Source organism: Alligator mississippiensis, chromosome 2 (assembly GCF_030867095.1).
Source record: "Alligator mississippiensis isolate rAllMis1 chromosome 2, rAllMis1, whole genome shotgun sequence".
Taxonomy (NCBI): Eukaryota; Metazoa; Chordata; order Crocodylia; family Alligatoridae; genus Alligator; species Alligator mississippiensis.
The window spans coordinates 253,680,031-253,695,375 of NC_081825.1; the positions used below are offsets into that span (position 1 = coordinate 253,680,031).

Genomic DNA, 15,345 nt, shown 5'->3' on the forward strand with positions numbered 1-15,345 from the left:
AGAGACTTAATGACTGATTTTCAGTAATCTCTGCCTATAACTTCAATTAAATTTCCCAGCTATTTATGCTTGATGAGAACTATAATGAATAAGGGGAGCCTAGGTCTCAAGAATAAATTAGAATCCATAAACTAATTTGGGTTCAAAATATGGGAGCAGTGCAAACTTATTTTGCAAGGCATGACTCTTAAAAAGAAATTTAAGTCTTCTGCCCTTACATTAGGGTGTGGCAAAATGTCCCAGCTGTTAAATTACATGTAACAATTTCTATATGCTTTTCTTTACTCAGGGTATTGGCAGGAGAGACTAAGAAAAAGAAATATATCATTACATTTTCTGTTTTATGTGTACTGTGCCTGTTAATATGCTGTTATTCAGAGTATAGCAGTGCATTACAAGCAAAATGTTTTCTTTTCAAATAAAATAAATCTGTGAACTAAATTAGAAGGAAACATCTCTTTGTTCTTCATAGATATTTGAAACCATAGTATATATTATGCAAAGATACATTGGACAAAATTTCTCTGTTGGCTGAAGCCAATAACAGTTGATATCTTAGCACAGTAGACAAGTATTTAAAATGAGACATTCTATTGAATGAAATAAATTAGAGGAATAGTGATAAAATATGCCAAAATGATGTAGCTGTTTTATTAATTGGCAAAAAATGTGCTGAGGAATATTTTCTTGTTACAGTTTCTTTGTCTGTATGCATGTCTCATTGTTGATTAATTTTAGCAGTCATTGGGTAATTAGCAATTAAGATAGAGAGGTGTTAAAGCAATGGTTTCACATGTGCATCATACCCATTCACTATGCATGTTTTCTAATGCCACTCATCAAAAATGAAATGAAATTAAGGTATCAGATCTAAACTAAACCTTCCCTGTACACACAACCAGCCAGATACAACCATAATTCTTGTTTTCTCCTGAGCATAAGAACTGACACAGTTCAAGTCAGTAAGGGACAAAGGGAAAACAATAGTACAACACATCCTTCCTACTGGCCAATACAATAGACTAGACACAGATGGGTAGACACAGACAACTTATTCTCTAAGAGAGAATCCCCTAGGGCAGGGGTTCCCAATGGTTATGTGCACATTTGAATTTAAAAGCAGTGGGCGCCAATACGAATATTAAAGTTTAGAATTTAGATCAATCCGATAATCTCATCCATTACTTAAAATTGCATTAGATCCACAACTTCAAAATACAGCTTCCTTTTACTTTGTATTATTTTTAAGTTTTATCCATGGTGCCCATGGGCACCCTGTTGGGAACTGCTGCAGGGTCTTCACTTCCTAGGAACTCCAAAAGACACAGCTCCTGACTGAAACACAGTGCTTCCCAGAACTACTTCTTAGATAAGCACAACACTGTTTAATACACTTTAATATATATAGCAAAAAACCCCAATTCAATCTTTTTCATAGTTTAGATTATTAGTAGTTCATTCTTATACAACATCAGTCTTATTGTCCAATATTTGATCTGGTCTAAATGGTCTGACAACCTGCCTACTTCAGATTGCATTTCCTTGTGCCCTGTGATGGCTACTGTGCTGATCTAAATGCTTTAGTGATTGCCCCTGCAAATATTTACTTTTCAAAACAAAGGTGATTTGGGTTTATGGCAGGGGTGGGCAAAATACAGCCTGCAGGCTGGATTCGGCCTGCAAGGCCATTGTATCCAACCCGTGGGGCCCCTAAAAAATTTAGACAATTAATATTTCTCTGTCTTTGGTTCCTGTAAAAAATGACAGGAACCAGGGGCAGTAGGACTCAGGGGAAGCTTGGTGGGCTTCCGCAAGGGCGTGCCTGGCCTTGCCCTTGCTAGGGCTTCTGGCCTGGGACCAGGTCAGAACCTCAGGTAAGGGGGGTGTGGGGGGAAGGGCAGGGAAGGAGCGTGGAGAAAAGTGGCCCCTTGCCCACCCTGTGGCCCACGCTCCCTGCTGCGGCTGCTTGCAGCCTGTGCAGGGCTGTTCTGAGCAGGCACAGGCAGCCCCAGGCGGGCTGAGACACTGCAGCGCAGGGTGCCGGTCATGGGGTGGGGGAGGGGCTGCTAAGTTTTATATGACCCTTTTTAAAGTGATTTCAATTTAAATTATGGCTCAATTGACTTATTCATACGAGTGAGTTTTCAGGGCTGGGCCTATGTTACCAGTTAATTATCTTATTAGGACTATATATAGCTACGTAGGGGTTAAGACATTACAACAGAAACATTGGACTCTATCAGCCTCAAAAGTTCATGTAATCTTTATAGAATGATACACTCTTTTTAGTTGCTTATTTCCTATACAGCATAAATCAACTCAACAATTTAGTAATCCATTTTCAAGTGCTAATTCACTTCGGAATTAGCACCAATTTGGCAGTGAGTTGTTCTAGACACAGGAGGATGCCCTTAATTGAATAGGGTGGAGAGAAGAATACCTTTAAATGTAAGACATCTAATTTAATCCAAAAAAGTCAATTATATTGCAATCATGGTTGTATCAAATTTGACTACAAATTTAGAGTCTTTGAAACATTTTCCTGTACTTCCTTAAAGGAAACCTTTTTTAATTTGCATGAAAATGAAACATTGTGTTGTCCCACTTGATAGAGCTATTGAAAAACCAGGAGTGGAATTTTATAGAGATTTGCAGTTTTTATTAAGCCTTTCAAGAATAGCAGTAAAATCACACGTTAATTTTGGTGGCTTTACTTAAAAGGGAGGTTCTTAATCTTTCCAGACCATAGAGCCCCTTGTCAAGTTTGCTATACTGCTATGTATCCTCTATGATTCCATGTTGTGGAAATATGGGCATCCCATAGGTCTTTCATGATTCCCAGTATCTTGTGATTAACTTGCCTTTTACGGCAATAAAGAGCATCTCCAAGAAAGATATGTGCCCAATTTATTAAGGGATGTCACCATCCAATAACCTTTCACAGATTGTGGGTAAATCCGGTATCTTTTATTAGACCAACTAAATAGTTGAGAAAAATTCTTCTTTGCAAGCTTTTGGGTACAAACACCCTTTGTCAGGCTGAGGAAGCATCTGCAGTTCATCTCTGCTCTTCCTGGATTCTGTTCCATCCAGGAAGAGCACAGACCAACTGGAGACATTTCCTCAGCCTGATGAGAGCTGTTTGTACCTGAAAGCTTGCAGATAATTTTTCCAACTATTTTAGTTGGTCTAATAAAAGATATCGAGTTTACCCAAAGAACCTTGTCAGCCTATGTCATTAGACCAACATGACTACAAACTTATACCACTTTATGCTAGGACACAGAAATTGCCATAACAGTAAAATCCTTTTTCTACCTAGTCTAATATGTCCTAACTCCTCCAGAGGTTACAAAGGATAAAGCAGGAAACTCAACTGCAGCTGCTACAGGATGATGTCTCTTTCACACAGATCTTCTTCCTAATGAAAAAAAACAAAACAAAAAACCAAGCAGACATTGCCTGCAGCACATCCTAAGTTTTGTTCGCATTAACTATTCCGAAGCAACACTCTGGCTACTAGTTTTCTAAGCAGAGCAAGCATTGAGTATCAAAAGGGAGGTTGCCCCTTGAAATATGGGTCAAATTTTTATCCTTATTCTGTATCACAACAGAGTGAGAACGACCTGGGGCAGGAGCCCATTGCAAGTACAGAGGCGGTCTGGAGGGGATCTAGGATAGAGGATAGCTCCATGCTGATGGGTGGAGAAGCAGACGCTCCTGGGGTGCCCTGCGCCCCTCCTGACTGCAGCTGCATGCTTGGGCCTGAGTCCTGCATTCTGGCGCACTCACAACCTCATATATCAGTGCAGGGGGATCAAGTGAGGTCTAGGGGGGCCATCACATTCCTGTTTTCTGCTACTCTGTCCTCTATTGATACGAAACCTGATGCCTTTATGTCCTCTATTTTTCTCTTCCAGATATATTTTCTCTTGAAGGGAAACAGAGGACATAAAGGTGTCAGGTTTCGTATCAATAGAGAACAGAGGACAACAGGACTGTCCTCTATGATGGCCACCCTACTTGAGACCAGGGTTCAAATTACACTTGGACTCTTGAGGGGGGTCAGCAAAAAAAAAAAATCTACCTATGTGAAGAAGCAATCCCACCGGAGACCTCTGTTATGATTTTCAAGTCTTACAGGGGGGTTTTCGTTTCTTGGGGGGGGCAGTCCCCAGCCCCCCATTAATTCGCAGCTGCGTGAGACCCCTTAGCGCGGCGGGGCCGTGCTCTTCTTCACCGCGGTCCGGCACTGCGGCTCACAGCCTTGTCGGCCCGGGGAAAACGCGGTTCAGTTTCGCCTTGTGCTGCCGGGGCCGGGCCGGGCCGGGCCTCTACCCGCACGCGGCGAGCGGGACTTGCGCACTGCCGCCCCGCGGGCTCTCGCGGCCCCGCCAGGTTGAGGATCCCGCACAGCCCGGCCCAAGTCCGCCGCGGCCGGACGACGCCTTCCCCGCTGCCGCCCGGGCGCTCTCCTGGGCCGGGGCGGGGTTTAGCTGCGCCATCGCCAGGCGCCGGCAGCGGGAGGCGGCGGCGATGGCGGTTACTCGCGCCGGGCTCCGGGCGCTGCGGCCTCGCGTGTTCCTCGGCGGCGGCCCGGGCTGGTGCCCCCGCCCCGCGGTGAGTGAGGGCCCTTGGCGGGGCGGCAGGGAGGGCCCGGCAGCGCAGGGAGGCGGTGGTAGGCAGAGCCTGGGCGGCCCTTCGCTCCCTGCGCGCCCGCTGCGCAGGAGCCCGGGGCGGCCCCTTGAAGAGCCACCGGCCACACGCGGGCTTCTGGCAACAGCCGGGTCCGTATTGTTGGGGGAGAAGAGCGCGGCCCCGCGCCCGGCCACGGCCTCACGTTGCAGCGAGGGAAGTTGAGGTGGGATACCAGGGAAATGCTGCTCGCTGGCAGGGTGGTGAAGCACTGGAGCAGGCTACCCAGGGAGGTGGTGGTGGGGTCTCCGTCCTTGGAGGTGTTTAAGGCCTGGGTGATGGAGTTGAGGGTGGTCTTGCTTTGAGCAGGGGTTGGACTAAGATCTCCTGGGGTCCCTTCCAAGGAAAGGCTTTCCTATCTTTTGGGAGAGGGAAGGGAATCCCTATCGCACAGGGTTGTGGGCTGGGGGGGCGCAAAATAGAAACTGAAAAAACAAACAAACGACCCCCCTAAACTAATGTTTAATGTCTTAGGATTTTTAAAACACCTGTCTGATATTTCTTTGTTTTTTCTTTTTGAGGCCCCACTTATGATTTTTGAGCAGCTGAGGTTGGATCGTTTGGGGTTGATAACACTTAAGTAGTTCTGTACTGGTGTAACTTTACTGACACCAGTGCATTCATCTTTGAGCCAGGGCCTGATCTTGAATGCATGCATGCGAGTAACTTTGTGGATAAGAAAATGACCCCTGAATTTGTTAGTTACCCTTGTGTGAAAGGGCTGGAGGGGAGGGAAGACCTTTGAGTTATAGGTGGCTCCCGAGTCCCTGGAATCCAGGTTCTTTCATGTTTTATTGCAAAGGCCACAGGGCTTGTGGCTGTAACACACGTTGATGTAAGCCTGTAACACACTGTTTTTCTTTTGAAGTCATCAAATACCAGCGATGAGTTCCTGAAAGAAAAGCGTGCTCAAATCATGTCTCGAGGACTTCCAAAACAAAAGCCAATAGAAGGAGTTAAGCAGGTCCTGGTTTTGGCTTCTGGTAAAGGTGGAGTTGGAAAGTCAACAACAGCAGGTGAGATTTTGTATTTAGTCTGTTACCCACTTTTTATTGCACTGTTACAGTTTTATAATAGGCACATAAGCTATGTATTTATAGGCAGATGTATGTAAAAAAACAAACAAACAAAAAACCTATTGTAGAGGGACAGTCTCGAAATCAAAAAGTGCGTTTATAAGCATCCTTATTTTTATTAATAATTGAAGATACATCATTATTAGTAAAACTAAAGAGATTTTGGAAAAGATTTTACTTTTCACCACTTCATAATTTTGTATTTCATTTCATTTAACCTAAAACAGTGAAACAAGACAGGTCAGTTTCACTTCTGTGTATCCTGCAGGACTTTAAAAGGCCACTGTTAACTTCAAAAAGTTCACAAAGTTTGATTTTTAAATTTACTGTCACACAAGTAACACCTCTAATTACTGCAGTAAGAAAGAGATTAGAGGAAAAAACAAATCTTTCTTTTCAGTTTGTTTTCCCTGTGTTTTTCCCAGTACTCTGTAGTCAGTTTTGGTGTGTACCCTGTATAGTTCATGTGTCCTGACCTTTTAATCAGTTGAGCTCCACCTGGGTATAGAAATCTATCTTCATAGATATCATGTCTAGGAGAAATAGCTAAATTAGGTCTCAGTTGCACAAGTAGCTTACTGCAAACTGACCCCTGCATGCATGTGGAGACTCATTGACTTTTTTGAGGGGGGCAAGGAGAGGTAGGGCAGGGATCTCTTCACATGGGTAGGTTTGCTGGATCAGAACCATGGTCACTGTTTGTTTAGCTGATTCCTGTTTCCCAAAACAAAACTATAGCAAAATTACAGCAATTGGGAAGGGGCTTCATGAGCACCTATAGTAACTGAAACAGCCTTGACCCATTTGTCCAAATTGCTAATTTTCAATAATTTATGTTTCTTTAACTGTATGATTTCTGGAGAGTAGAACGATTATGTTTCATGTGGTTTGAAAGCAATGCAGTAGTTTGTATAACATTAAAAAATAGTTGAAATTAAAACTACTTTGAAAACACTTGTTATTATATGAAAACACTTTAGATAGATTTACAAAACTTAATATTAATAAAAATCTGTTCTACAAAATCCAAGTTAAGAACACTTAACAATGCTGTCTGTTAAAAAAAGTTATACACATTTCGATGAAGTCTTTTGATTATGGGTTTTTAAATAAGAGACCTACACAATGCTAATTAATATGCACTTGTTTTTTTTGGTTCATATTTTGGATTACCAGCATGGAATGTCATGGTAAGACCTGACAGATAACAATGAAACAAACACATACATATATTTGGGATGTCATAGTGGTTAGATCTTAAAATATAGTTTGTTTGTATTACTTCATTTTAGATTTCATTTCTCTCCAGATATAAAAACTTGAAACCTGCAGTGTGGTGCCAGCCAGCCAGGTTTTGGGTGGTGTGCGCTACTGCCATGTGCACTGCCCCACTTGTTTTTGGCATGTGGTGTGGGGTTTTTTGATCCCAGGATCTCCAGGGTCAAACCGCCTCCCCCCTCCCCTGTGCTGCAAGGTAGCAGTGAGGGGAATGCCTGCATGTTTGGTGCGTGGCACCACAAATAGGTGTGCGGCATCACTTACTGCACATCTGCTCATCTGGACGTGGCCAGAGGGTGTGTCCCCACAAGTGGGAATGTGTGTTCACTGGGGGCAACTGACAGCAGCACTTATTTGTGCTGTTGCTAATTGTTCCTGGAGAATGCCCCTGCATACATGCTTTGGAGTCCAGTAAGTTGCCCTGGGTGGGTTAGGGGAAGCTGCACCAGGACATGAGTCCAGCTGCAGCTGTTCCACCCAGCAGCCTTGTCTGGGGCTCTGGGGGCCTCCTGGGGCTCCAGTGGTGGTGATCCTGGTTTGCGGAGCCTGGTAGGTAGCCAGAGCATAGGTCTGGCCAGCCGGGCTTTGGTTTTGGGCTGCACATGCTGCTGTCACGTGCACTGCCCCAGTTTTTCAGGCACAGGTCTTTTGATACCAGGATGTCTCGGTGTCAGAAACCCCCGTGCTGTGCTGCAAATTAGCAGCGTGGCAAATGCCTGCATGTGCAGTGCATGTGGTTTGTGGCACTGCAGACAGATCTGTGGTGCTGCAGACTGCACGTGCATGCTTGTCTGGAAGTGCCTAGAGGGCGTGTCCACATATGCAGGCACGTGCGCTTGCAGCAGCTCAAATAGCAGTGGCAAAGATTTATGCCAGATTTGTGCCTCGGCACATGTGCCTAAACTTACACTTTGGTGTGGGGCAAGTTGTGCCACTTGGGGCAAAACTGACCCTGCCCAGCTCTTCTCGGACCTGCATTCAGGGGGAGCTAGAGGCTGGAGCTAGCGCCTGTGCTGGCCCCAGCAGTATAAAGAGCTGCCCTAGTGAGCAGCTCAGGGCTACTTGCCCGTAGGAGCTTCTGTGGCCTGGCCAGTTAGTATCTGGGGATGCTACCCGCTTGTGCCAGCTGGCCTGCTGAAGCAGCCCTAATCTAGAGTGGCCCCTGCACTGTCTACCCGCTGCAGCAGTCTGCCGATGGGGACTGCTGCCTGGCTGTGACCTGCTGCCAACTGCAACAGCATCTGTCCCCTTGGCTGCCACCTGCTGAGGTCCCATGGCTGCGAGCCTGCCAGACCTGTAGCAGAGCCGCCTCCACCTCTGGGCCAGCTGCGAGTGGGCCGTGGCCTCACAGTTGGCCTTCAGGCAGTACTGCTATCACATCTTCTGGTGTCCCTGCTCTGTCATCTGAGCAGCTATTGCCCAGAAGATGTGCTCTTTGTAGTGACCCACTTTGAACTGTTGAAGCATGTCCTTGTGGTCCCAAATGGCCAGGGGGTCAGCCACCTCGTTTGCCATCCATCTGGATCCCCAGTGCTGGCCCTGGGCAGGCTCCTCTGCCCGGGTCCTGCCACTTGCCTCACTAACAGAGATCCTGGTGTTCCCTTTTTAAAAATTGCAAATTCTCTGAGTAATGCCCCCCCTCCCCCCAAATTCTCTTGCTAATATACCCAAAACCTGTGTTCTTCCACAATTAAAATGAAATGCCACTATACATAGATCAGTTGAGCAGTGTTTTATTGATCTATTTACAATTTTTAAAGCAATTTGGAAGCTTACTGTTGCCTCTATCATCATCATAAAATGAATTCTAAATATCTATACACTTTGGCATTTGCTTTTGGTTTTTTATCATAAAAAAATCAGAGCTGTTCCTGCTCCCTTCGCTCACCAGGATGTGGGGTGCTGAGCAGCACTGATATGCTTGTGTCCTGCCTGTACTCTTAACCCAGAGCCCTACCAGTGCCCCTCACTCCTGACCTGCAGCTCTTGCCTGCCCCCACTAGCTCCCTTCTGGTAGCAGTTCTGTCCCAGCACCAGGACATGAGTCTAGCTGCAGCTGTTCCACCTGTGCTTTGTGGCTCTTAGTGCCCACCTTTGCTATTCTGCTCCCTGCGCCTGTGCCTAAGCTCCAGCAATCCTCATGCTGTTTCTGGGAACCCCTCAAGTCAGGGTCTGGGCTGGGCAAGCCCCTTCCCTTCCTGTCCAGCCTCCCACTGCACAGGCTGATCAAAGGGAAACGTCCTATGCGGAGCGCTCCCCTATCCCTGACCCCCATCTCTCTCTCTCTCTCTCTCTGTCTCCCTCTCTCTTGCACACACCCCTGCTGCCACCTCCCCCTCTCCCCCCAGCCCATCACACGCCCAAGTGGTTCCTGGGACCCGGAGCCACCCAGGCCAGGGCCACCTGTCCAACCACTGATGTGGGCACAGGGCAGGGCTGCAGTGTGGCAGTGGGTGGGTTTGGGGAGGTTGTGGGTGAGTAGAGGTTAGTGTAGGGTTTGTGGGGGGCAGTGTGGGGTTTGTGCTGGGGTTTGGGGTGGTGTGGGGTATGTGGGTGGTGGGGTTTGTGTGGGTAGTTTGGGGGTGTAGGGTTTGTGGGTGGATTCTTATGGGTGTGGGGGGGACTGCTCAGGAGAGGTGGGTCCCCTGCATGGTGCACAGCCCCCCCTTGCAGCAGCTGCAGCAGCTGTTGGGGCGCTCATGCCTGCTCCTGGCAGAGACCTCTTGGCGGCACATCGCTGCCTAAGACCCAGAGCCTGTTCATGCTCAGGGAGAACCAGGCTGGCTCTTTCTGCCACCTGTGGCTCCCGGCATCACATGTAGAAGCTGCATGCTATTGATCCAGGTCCGCTCCTGCCTCCATGTGCCCTTCGTGCCTATGGGCTGGACCGGGCTGGCTCCATGCAGGCAGGACCTGGCTTGGCCTGAGGATGCGTGGCCACTGTGTGTGGTGCCAGGGGTCCCAGGTGACAGCAAGAGTGGCTTGGTCCTGCCTGAGGGCCTGCGCCAGCGGACCAGGCCAGCGCCATGTGCAGCCCCTGGGTCTAAGGCGGTGCTGTACGCTGCCAGGGGTCTGTGCCTGCAGCGGGCCATGAGCATCCCAACGGCCACTGCTGGCTGCTGCAGGGGGGTGGGGTGTGTGGTTGTGCAGGTGGGCGGGTGGGAAACCCACCCTCCTGAGCAGCCCCCCCCACCCCATACAGTCCTTCTACCCCCACTCCTGCCCACCCCTACAGCGTCTCCACCCCCACATCCCTACTTACCCGGGACAGAGCCTGGGTGTGAGCTGCTGCTGCTGCCTTGCCCCACTGCTATTTGCCTCAGTATGCCAAGCCAGCATGGGCACAAGGCAGCCATAGAGATGCTCTGGCCAGGTGCCAGAGTGTCTCTGGAGGACCAGCCTCCAGTTGCTTCAGGGCATGCTCCAAATGTGTGCCCTGTGCTGCTTTTTTCCAGCATGTTATTTTTTGATACCAGAATTTCCCTCTTCTCTCTTTCCCCCCCCTCCCATTATGAAAACAGCTGGAGGCTGGGAGGCACTGTAGACAGAAGTTGAAGAAGATGCTTTGTTTTGACATGTCTTAATCTGACACCTCATGCAATGAGGGTTCAGGTTTTCGCCCAATCGACCATTTTTTTGAAGTTGTCTGCAGCTTGCATTTGGTCATAGCTATAGACTGCTTTCTGTGGTCAGATCAGGTGAAAATTGTCACTTCTATATGTGCTCTTATAGTATTTTAAACTATTTTGACCTGTTGTAGTCTTTGTGAGTTCTTCGCAACAGAAGGATTGCTCTGTTATTTTTTCTGTAGTCTTAAATTGAGTGAACACTATGTTCTCTGAGGGGTGCATTAAGTCTATCAAGGAGTGGATCTAAAAAGGTTGAGAACCAGTGGTTTAGGCACATGATTACTTTGCAACCAATATAGAAACAGTATATATATATTTTTTTAGTATGTTTGTACGTCAGTCCCAAACATGAGTCCTTCCATTTTAGGAAATTGGATATTTGTCTTGGAAAAGTCTATCAAGACTACTTCTTAGTTGGCCATTGTAATTGCAGTTGGATGGGGCCATCCTTTTGTCACTCCCATACAACTGTCCTACCACAGGAGAAGCCAGTCAACGTCCCTTTTTTACTTTTTCCAGATTCCCACACCTGATCTGTGTATTCTGGAAACCAAGTTCTATCTGTAACTGAAAGAAAGTGTAGCTTTGTGAGAAAAGGTGTGTGTGTATAGTTGGTGTTTCTGGTTTCTTATGCTGTTTTCACTTGCCTGTTATGCGGTTTATATTTATTTTCCCTACCTCCTGTTTCATTTTTCATTTAAGAATTTCTGAACAAGATACTTTATTTTTGCAGTGTCCCCAAACTTTTATTTTGTTTGTCTTTAGTTACCTTAAAAATGGGAGCTGCTATAGAAAATTTATCTGTGTATGAGTGCCATTAATAAGAGAGGACTTGTAAAAAGAACATTTTCCTGTATTCTGAAGGAGATGATTCCCAGCTGTGAAAGTGGAAGAACATCAGTATATTGTGGTATTGGTCATATATTGCTGACTCTATAACTGGGGGGAAATAAAATTATTGACTCATTGTTATAGAGTTAAAATGACTCAACATTTGTTTAGAATTACTGATAAATAAATAGATGCTCATACATCCATCCCAGTTAGCTTTTAAACAGTTCTTCGGTTCTCTTACCTCCATTAATGCATTTTTAGAAGTCAGAAGGGTCAATCTGTTGATGAAATTCTGCCATGCTGAAATCCTGCCATATACAGACTTAATACTGATTTAATTAGGAGTTATTAACAGGGAATAGATGCAGGGATCGGGCCTTTGGGGAGGAGATAGTTATAACATTTGTTCAGGGTCCTTTTCCAAGGCTGATATAAAAACTTAAGTTTTGTTGAAATCCTCTTTATACAGACAGTAGAAAATAATGTAGGGTGTAATGTATGTCTATATAAATAAAGATATAAATAATGAAAACCTTAATGTGTGTATATGTATATTACAAAAAGTGCAGGGTTGATAAGATTTTGAACTTTGTGCAGGGTGAATTACATTGGATGAAAATGGCAATGCAAAATGGCTGTAAGGAATATCTGTCAAATGACTTTTCTTTTATTCTATTCCTTTAGTAATATTAGCATAAATTAATGGTTTTGTTTCTTTAAAGGTGATCTGCTGTGATAGTTTTGTCTTTTTAATTGGATTTCTGGCATTTTTTTTTTTGCTGCTGTAAAATATGTATAGCAAGCATTGAACATTTCTATCTCTCTCTCAAAAAAAAAGGTTTTTTTTTTTTTTTAAAGGCTTACTTTTAATTTAGACTTATCGAGAAAGGTGTGTTTAATCTTTGTTGATTTTCCTGGAAGTCATGTTGGAGGTGTTGTTTCTTAACTGAAGAGGAACTTAGCTATAAACATTCACCAATAAATCCTTTCACCCAACTTAGATATTGGAATTATATAAGGGTGGACAAAAAACTAAAAACTTCTAACACTTGCAAAAATCTTTAATTTTTTAGCTTTTGGTCTTAAATTTTGCTAATTCTTTAGTTGTCATGTCTACCCAAGCAGCAGCTAGGATTTAGATTTCTAATGTAAAAATCAAGCAGAAACATTCCTTTCTCTCTTAGAAAATATCAAGTGTTTCTATGTATCATAAGGAATCAGGAAGGGCATGAGCCTGATTCTAAAGATGTAGGTTACCCATAAAAGTGTAATACTTGATTGTGAATTGAAATGTTATGATGATGAATGAAAAGCATGATTAGGATATTTGCATTAGGAGTATTTTTTTCTAGCACAATGTGCCATAGTTTTAAAAAAAAAAATGTAAAGATATTGAATTCTTCAACAAAAGGCTGAAAGATCTTTTAAAAGATAAAAAAAAGTGTTCTTTTGATAAAATGCTTTGAAAAACATGTATGGTTTAGTGTTTTAGAAACTAAAGCCTTTTTTTTTTTTTTTTACTGCTTTGTTAGCTTGAGCTATACCTGTTCTGACTTCTGTCTGTACCCAAAAATAAGTAAGATTAGTACTCTCAGTTTGAGCTTGCCAGTCCAGTACCAGGTATTTTGAAACATTAGTGCTGCTGATGCTTAAGCATAAGGGTTAATACCAAGGTAACAATTATATGCTTAATATTTATATTAAATGTAGACATTTTACATGTCCCTTCTTGAAGACATTCATATTGTGTTAAACTTTCTGGCCAATAACATTTTACTGCAATTAATTTTTTTTTATTTTTTCTTACAGTAAACATAGCCCTTGCATTAGCAGCAAATGACTCGGTAGGTGACTAATTATTAGTTTAACATTAAAACTAATTTAGCATAAAGCTAATTCAACTTATATAAATAATACAGTTACTATTGGGGAAGTCATAAGTGAAATGAACATAGTTTCTCTGGGAAGAATGTTTTTTAATAGCCTTGAATTTACATTTATTGTACTAATGCAATAAAATAAGTCAATGACTCAGTAGCTCTGATTCTTCATTTGGCTTTGTCAGTGGTGTTCCCATTCCACTGTAAGTGTCAGTGACTTCACTATGGTTTTGCTGGAGATGCACGGGCATATGAGTGAATACTGATGTGGGGTTGGAGCCTGTGAGAGATGGATTTGGAAATTCACGATATGGAATTGGAAAAATTATGTGTATGTGGCTACTGCTCAAAACATTTTTCATGGTAATGCAGGTTTACTTTTTTTCAAAGGGAAAATTAGTATTACAAAAATGCTTTAAAAAAAGGTTGATGAAAAAGATACTCAATATTTCCCAAGGTCTAAGAAGTGTCCATCTTGAAAAATAAAAATGAGCAAGATTATTACAATAAACCAGTGATTCTCAATCAGGATGCCATGACATCCTTTTAAGAGTGATATTAATACTGTTTGGTGTGCAAACAAATTTCACAAGATAAACCCAGAGATTTCAAATAGGCATCCGTTCTCACTTTTTGCCTCAATTGTCCTGTAAAACAGAGGAGATTCCAATTTATAGTTTGGGATGGTGTAGTGCAGGAGGAGACCCTTGACTTTAGTGGTCCAGCCCTGCTCTGTAATCAGGGATCTGGGTTTTCTGTATTTTGTGGAAAAACACGGATTTTCTTCTTTAAAGGAGAGAAACCTGGGAAATTGCAGGTTTCCCCTTGCAGGCTGGCCGAGTTCCAGCCTGCAAGGGGCTGTTTGTTTGGGGCTATGGGGAGCAGGATGGAGGGGGAGCCATGTGCATGTGCTCACGCATGCATATGTGGTAGTCATGCAGTGGTGGGGAGCAGCTCCTGTAGCTCCCCCCCAAGTAAGTCTGTGGGGGGCTGGGACTGAGGGGGTACAGGCAATGCAGTGGGGGGGCCACAGGCCATGTGTCATGTCGGGGGGGGGGGCAATGAATACCATGGGGTGGAGCACACAAATTTTCTGTGCCCACAGCAGGGCATGGGGCTGCAGCCAGACCATACCAGTTCTGGAGGAGTTGCCACTGCGGCCTGGTGCGCAGGACCCAGCACAGGAGGGAGTGAGGCATCCTCTGCCTGCCCAGTAGCAGTGGGGACACAACTCTGTGCCGCTGCCGCAGGTCCCCATGGCGATATGGCACTCCCTCATGCACTGGGTCCTGCCTGCTGGACTGTGGAGGTGGCTTCTTTGGAGCTGATCCAGCCTGGCTGCAGCCCTGCACCCCACTGTGGGCACAGAAATCTTGGAAGGCATGTGCCCCCACCCCGCCGCATTGCCTGTGCCCTCCCACATCCACTCGCACTCCCCCTTCCCCACATACCCACTCCTTTTCTCGCACACTGGGGGCTGTGGGTGGGGAGTGAGGGGCACCGGCAGGGCCAGGGGGCTGTGGATTGGGACTAAGGGGCACCATCTTGGCTGAGGTGCTGTGGCTTGGGAGTGAGGGGCAACATCATGGGCAGGGCACTGGCATATCAGGGCTGCTCAGCACCACAAAGCAGCAGGGCGGACAGTTACAGCTGGACCCATGTCCTGATGAACAAAAGGGGCAGGGGAGCTCTGATTTTTTTCCACGATAAAAAAATCCAAATCAAATGCCAAAATATATAAGTACTTAGAATGTATTTTATTATGATGATAGAGGCACTAGAAGGCTTCTAAATTGCTTTAAAATTGTAAATATATCAATAAGTTGAACATAATGTTTTATACCTGTTTATGTCTATGTCTGTAAATGGTAGCATTTCATTTTAATCATGGAGAAATATGGATTTTGGAGTATTTAATCAGAGAATTTGGGGTTTTAAAAGTTGGAATTTGGG

At 44.9% G+C, this 15,345-nt stretch overlaps 1 protein-coding gene and 1 long non-coding RNA gene across 5 annotated transcripts in view; one reads left to right on the plus strand and one right to left on the minus strand.

Annotated features, from left to right (window-relative positions):
* Nucleotides 1–629: 629 nt before the first annotated feature.
* Nucleotides 630–4,176, minus strand: LOC109283504 (uncharacterized). Its single transcript, XR_002090673.2, has 2 exons — nt 4,088–4,176; nt 630–3,421 (listed from the first exon to the last, which is right to left on the minus strand). It is a non-coding gene; the product is annotated as an uncharacterized LOC109283504 (long non-coding RNA).
* Nucleotides 4,177–4,535: 359 nt separating this feature from the next.
* Nucleotides 4,536–15,345, plus strand: part of NUBPL (NUBP iron-sulfur cluster assembly factor, mitochondrial) — a 220,878-nt gene continuing 210,068 nt past the window's right edge. For 2 of the 4 annotated variants that reach the window (XM_019488770.2, XM_006263019.4), the window contains exons 1-3: nt 4,536–4,620; nt 5,564–5,711; nt 13,322–13,356. In XM_019488770.2, coding sequence (XP_019344315.1) covers nt 4,537–4,620; nt 5,564–5,711; nt 13,322–13,356 — 267 coding nt within the window. In that variant the 5' untranslated portion in view covers nt 4,536. Of the gene's footprint in view, nt 4,621–4,678; nt 4,862–5,563; nt 5,712–13,321; nt 13,357–15,345 lie in introns of those variants that run through there. The other 2 variants (XM_019488771.2, XM_059723030.1) reach the window with 2 other exon arrangements.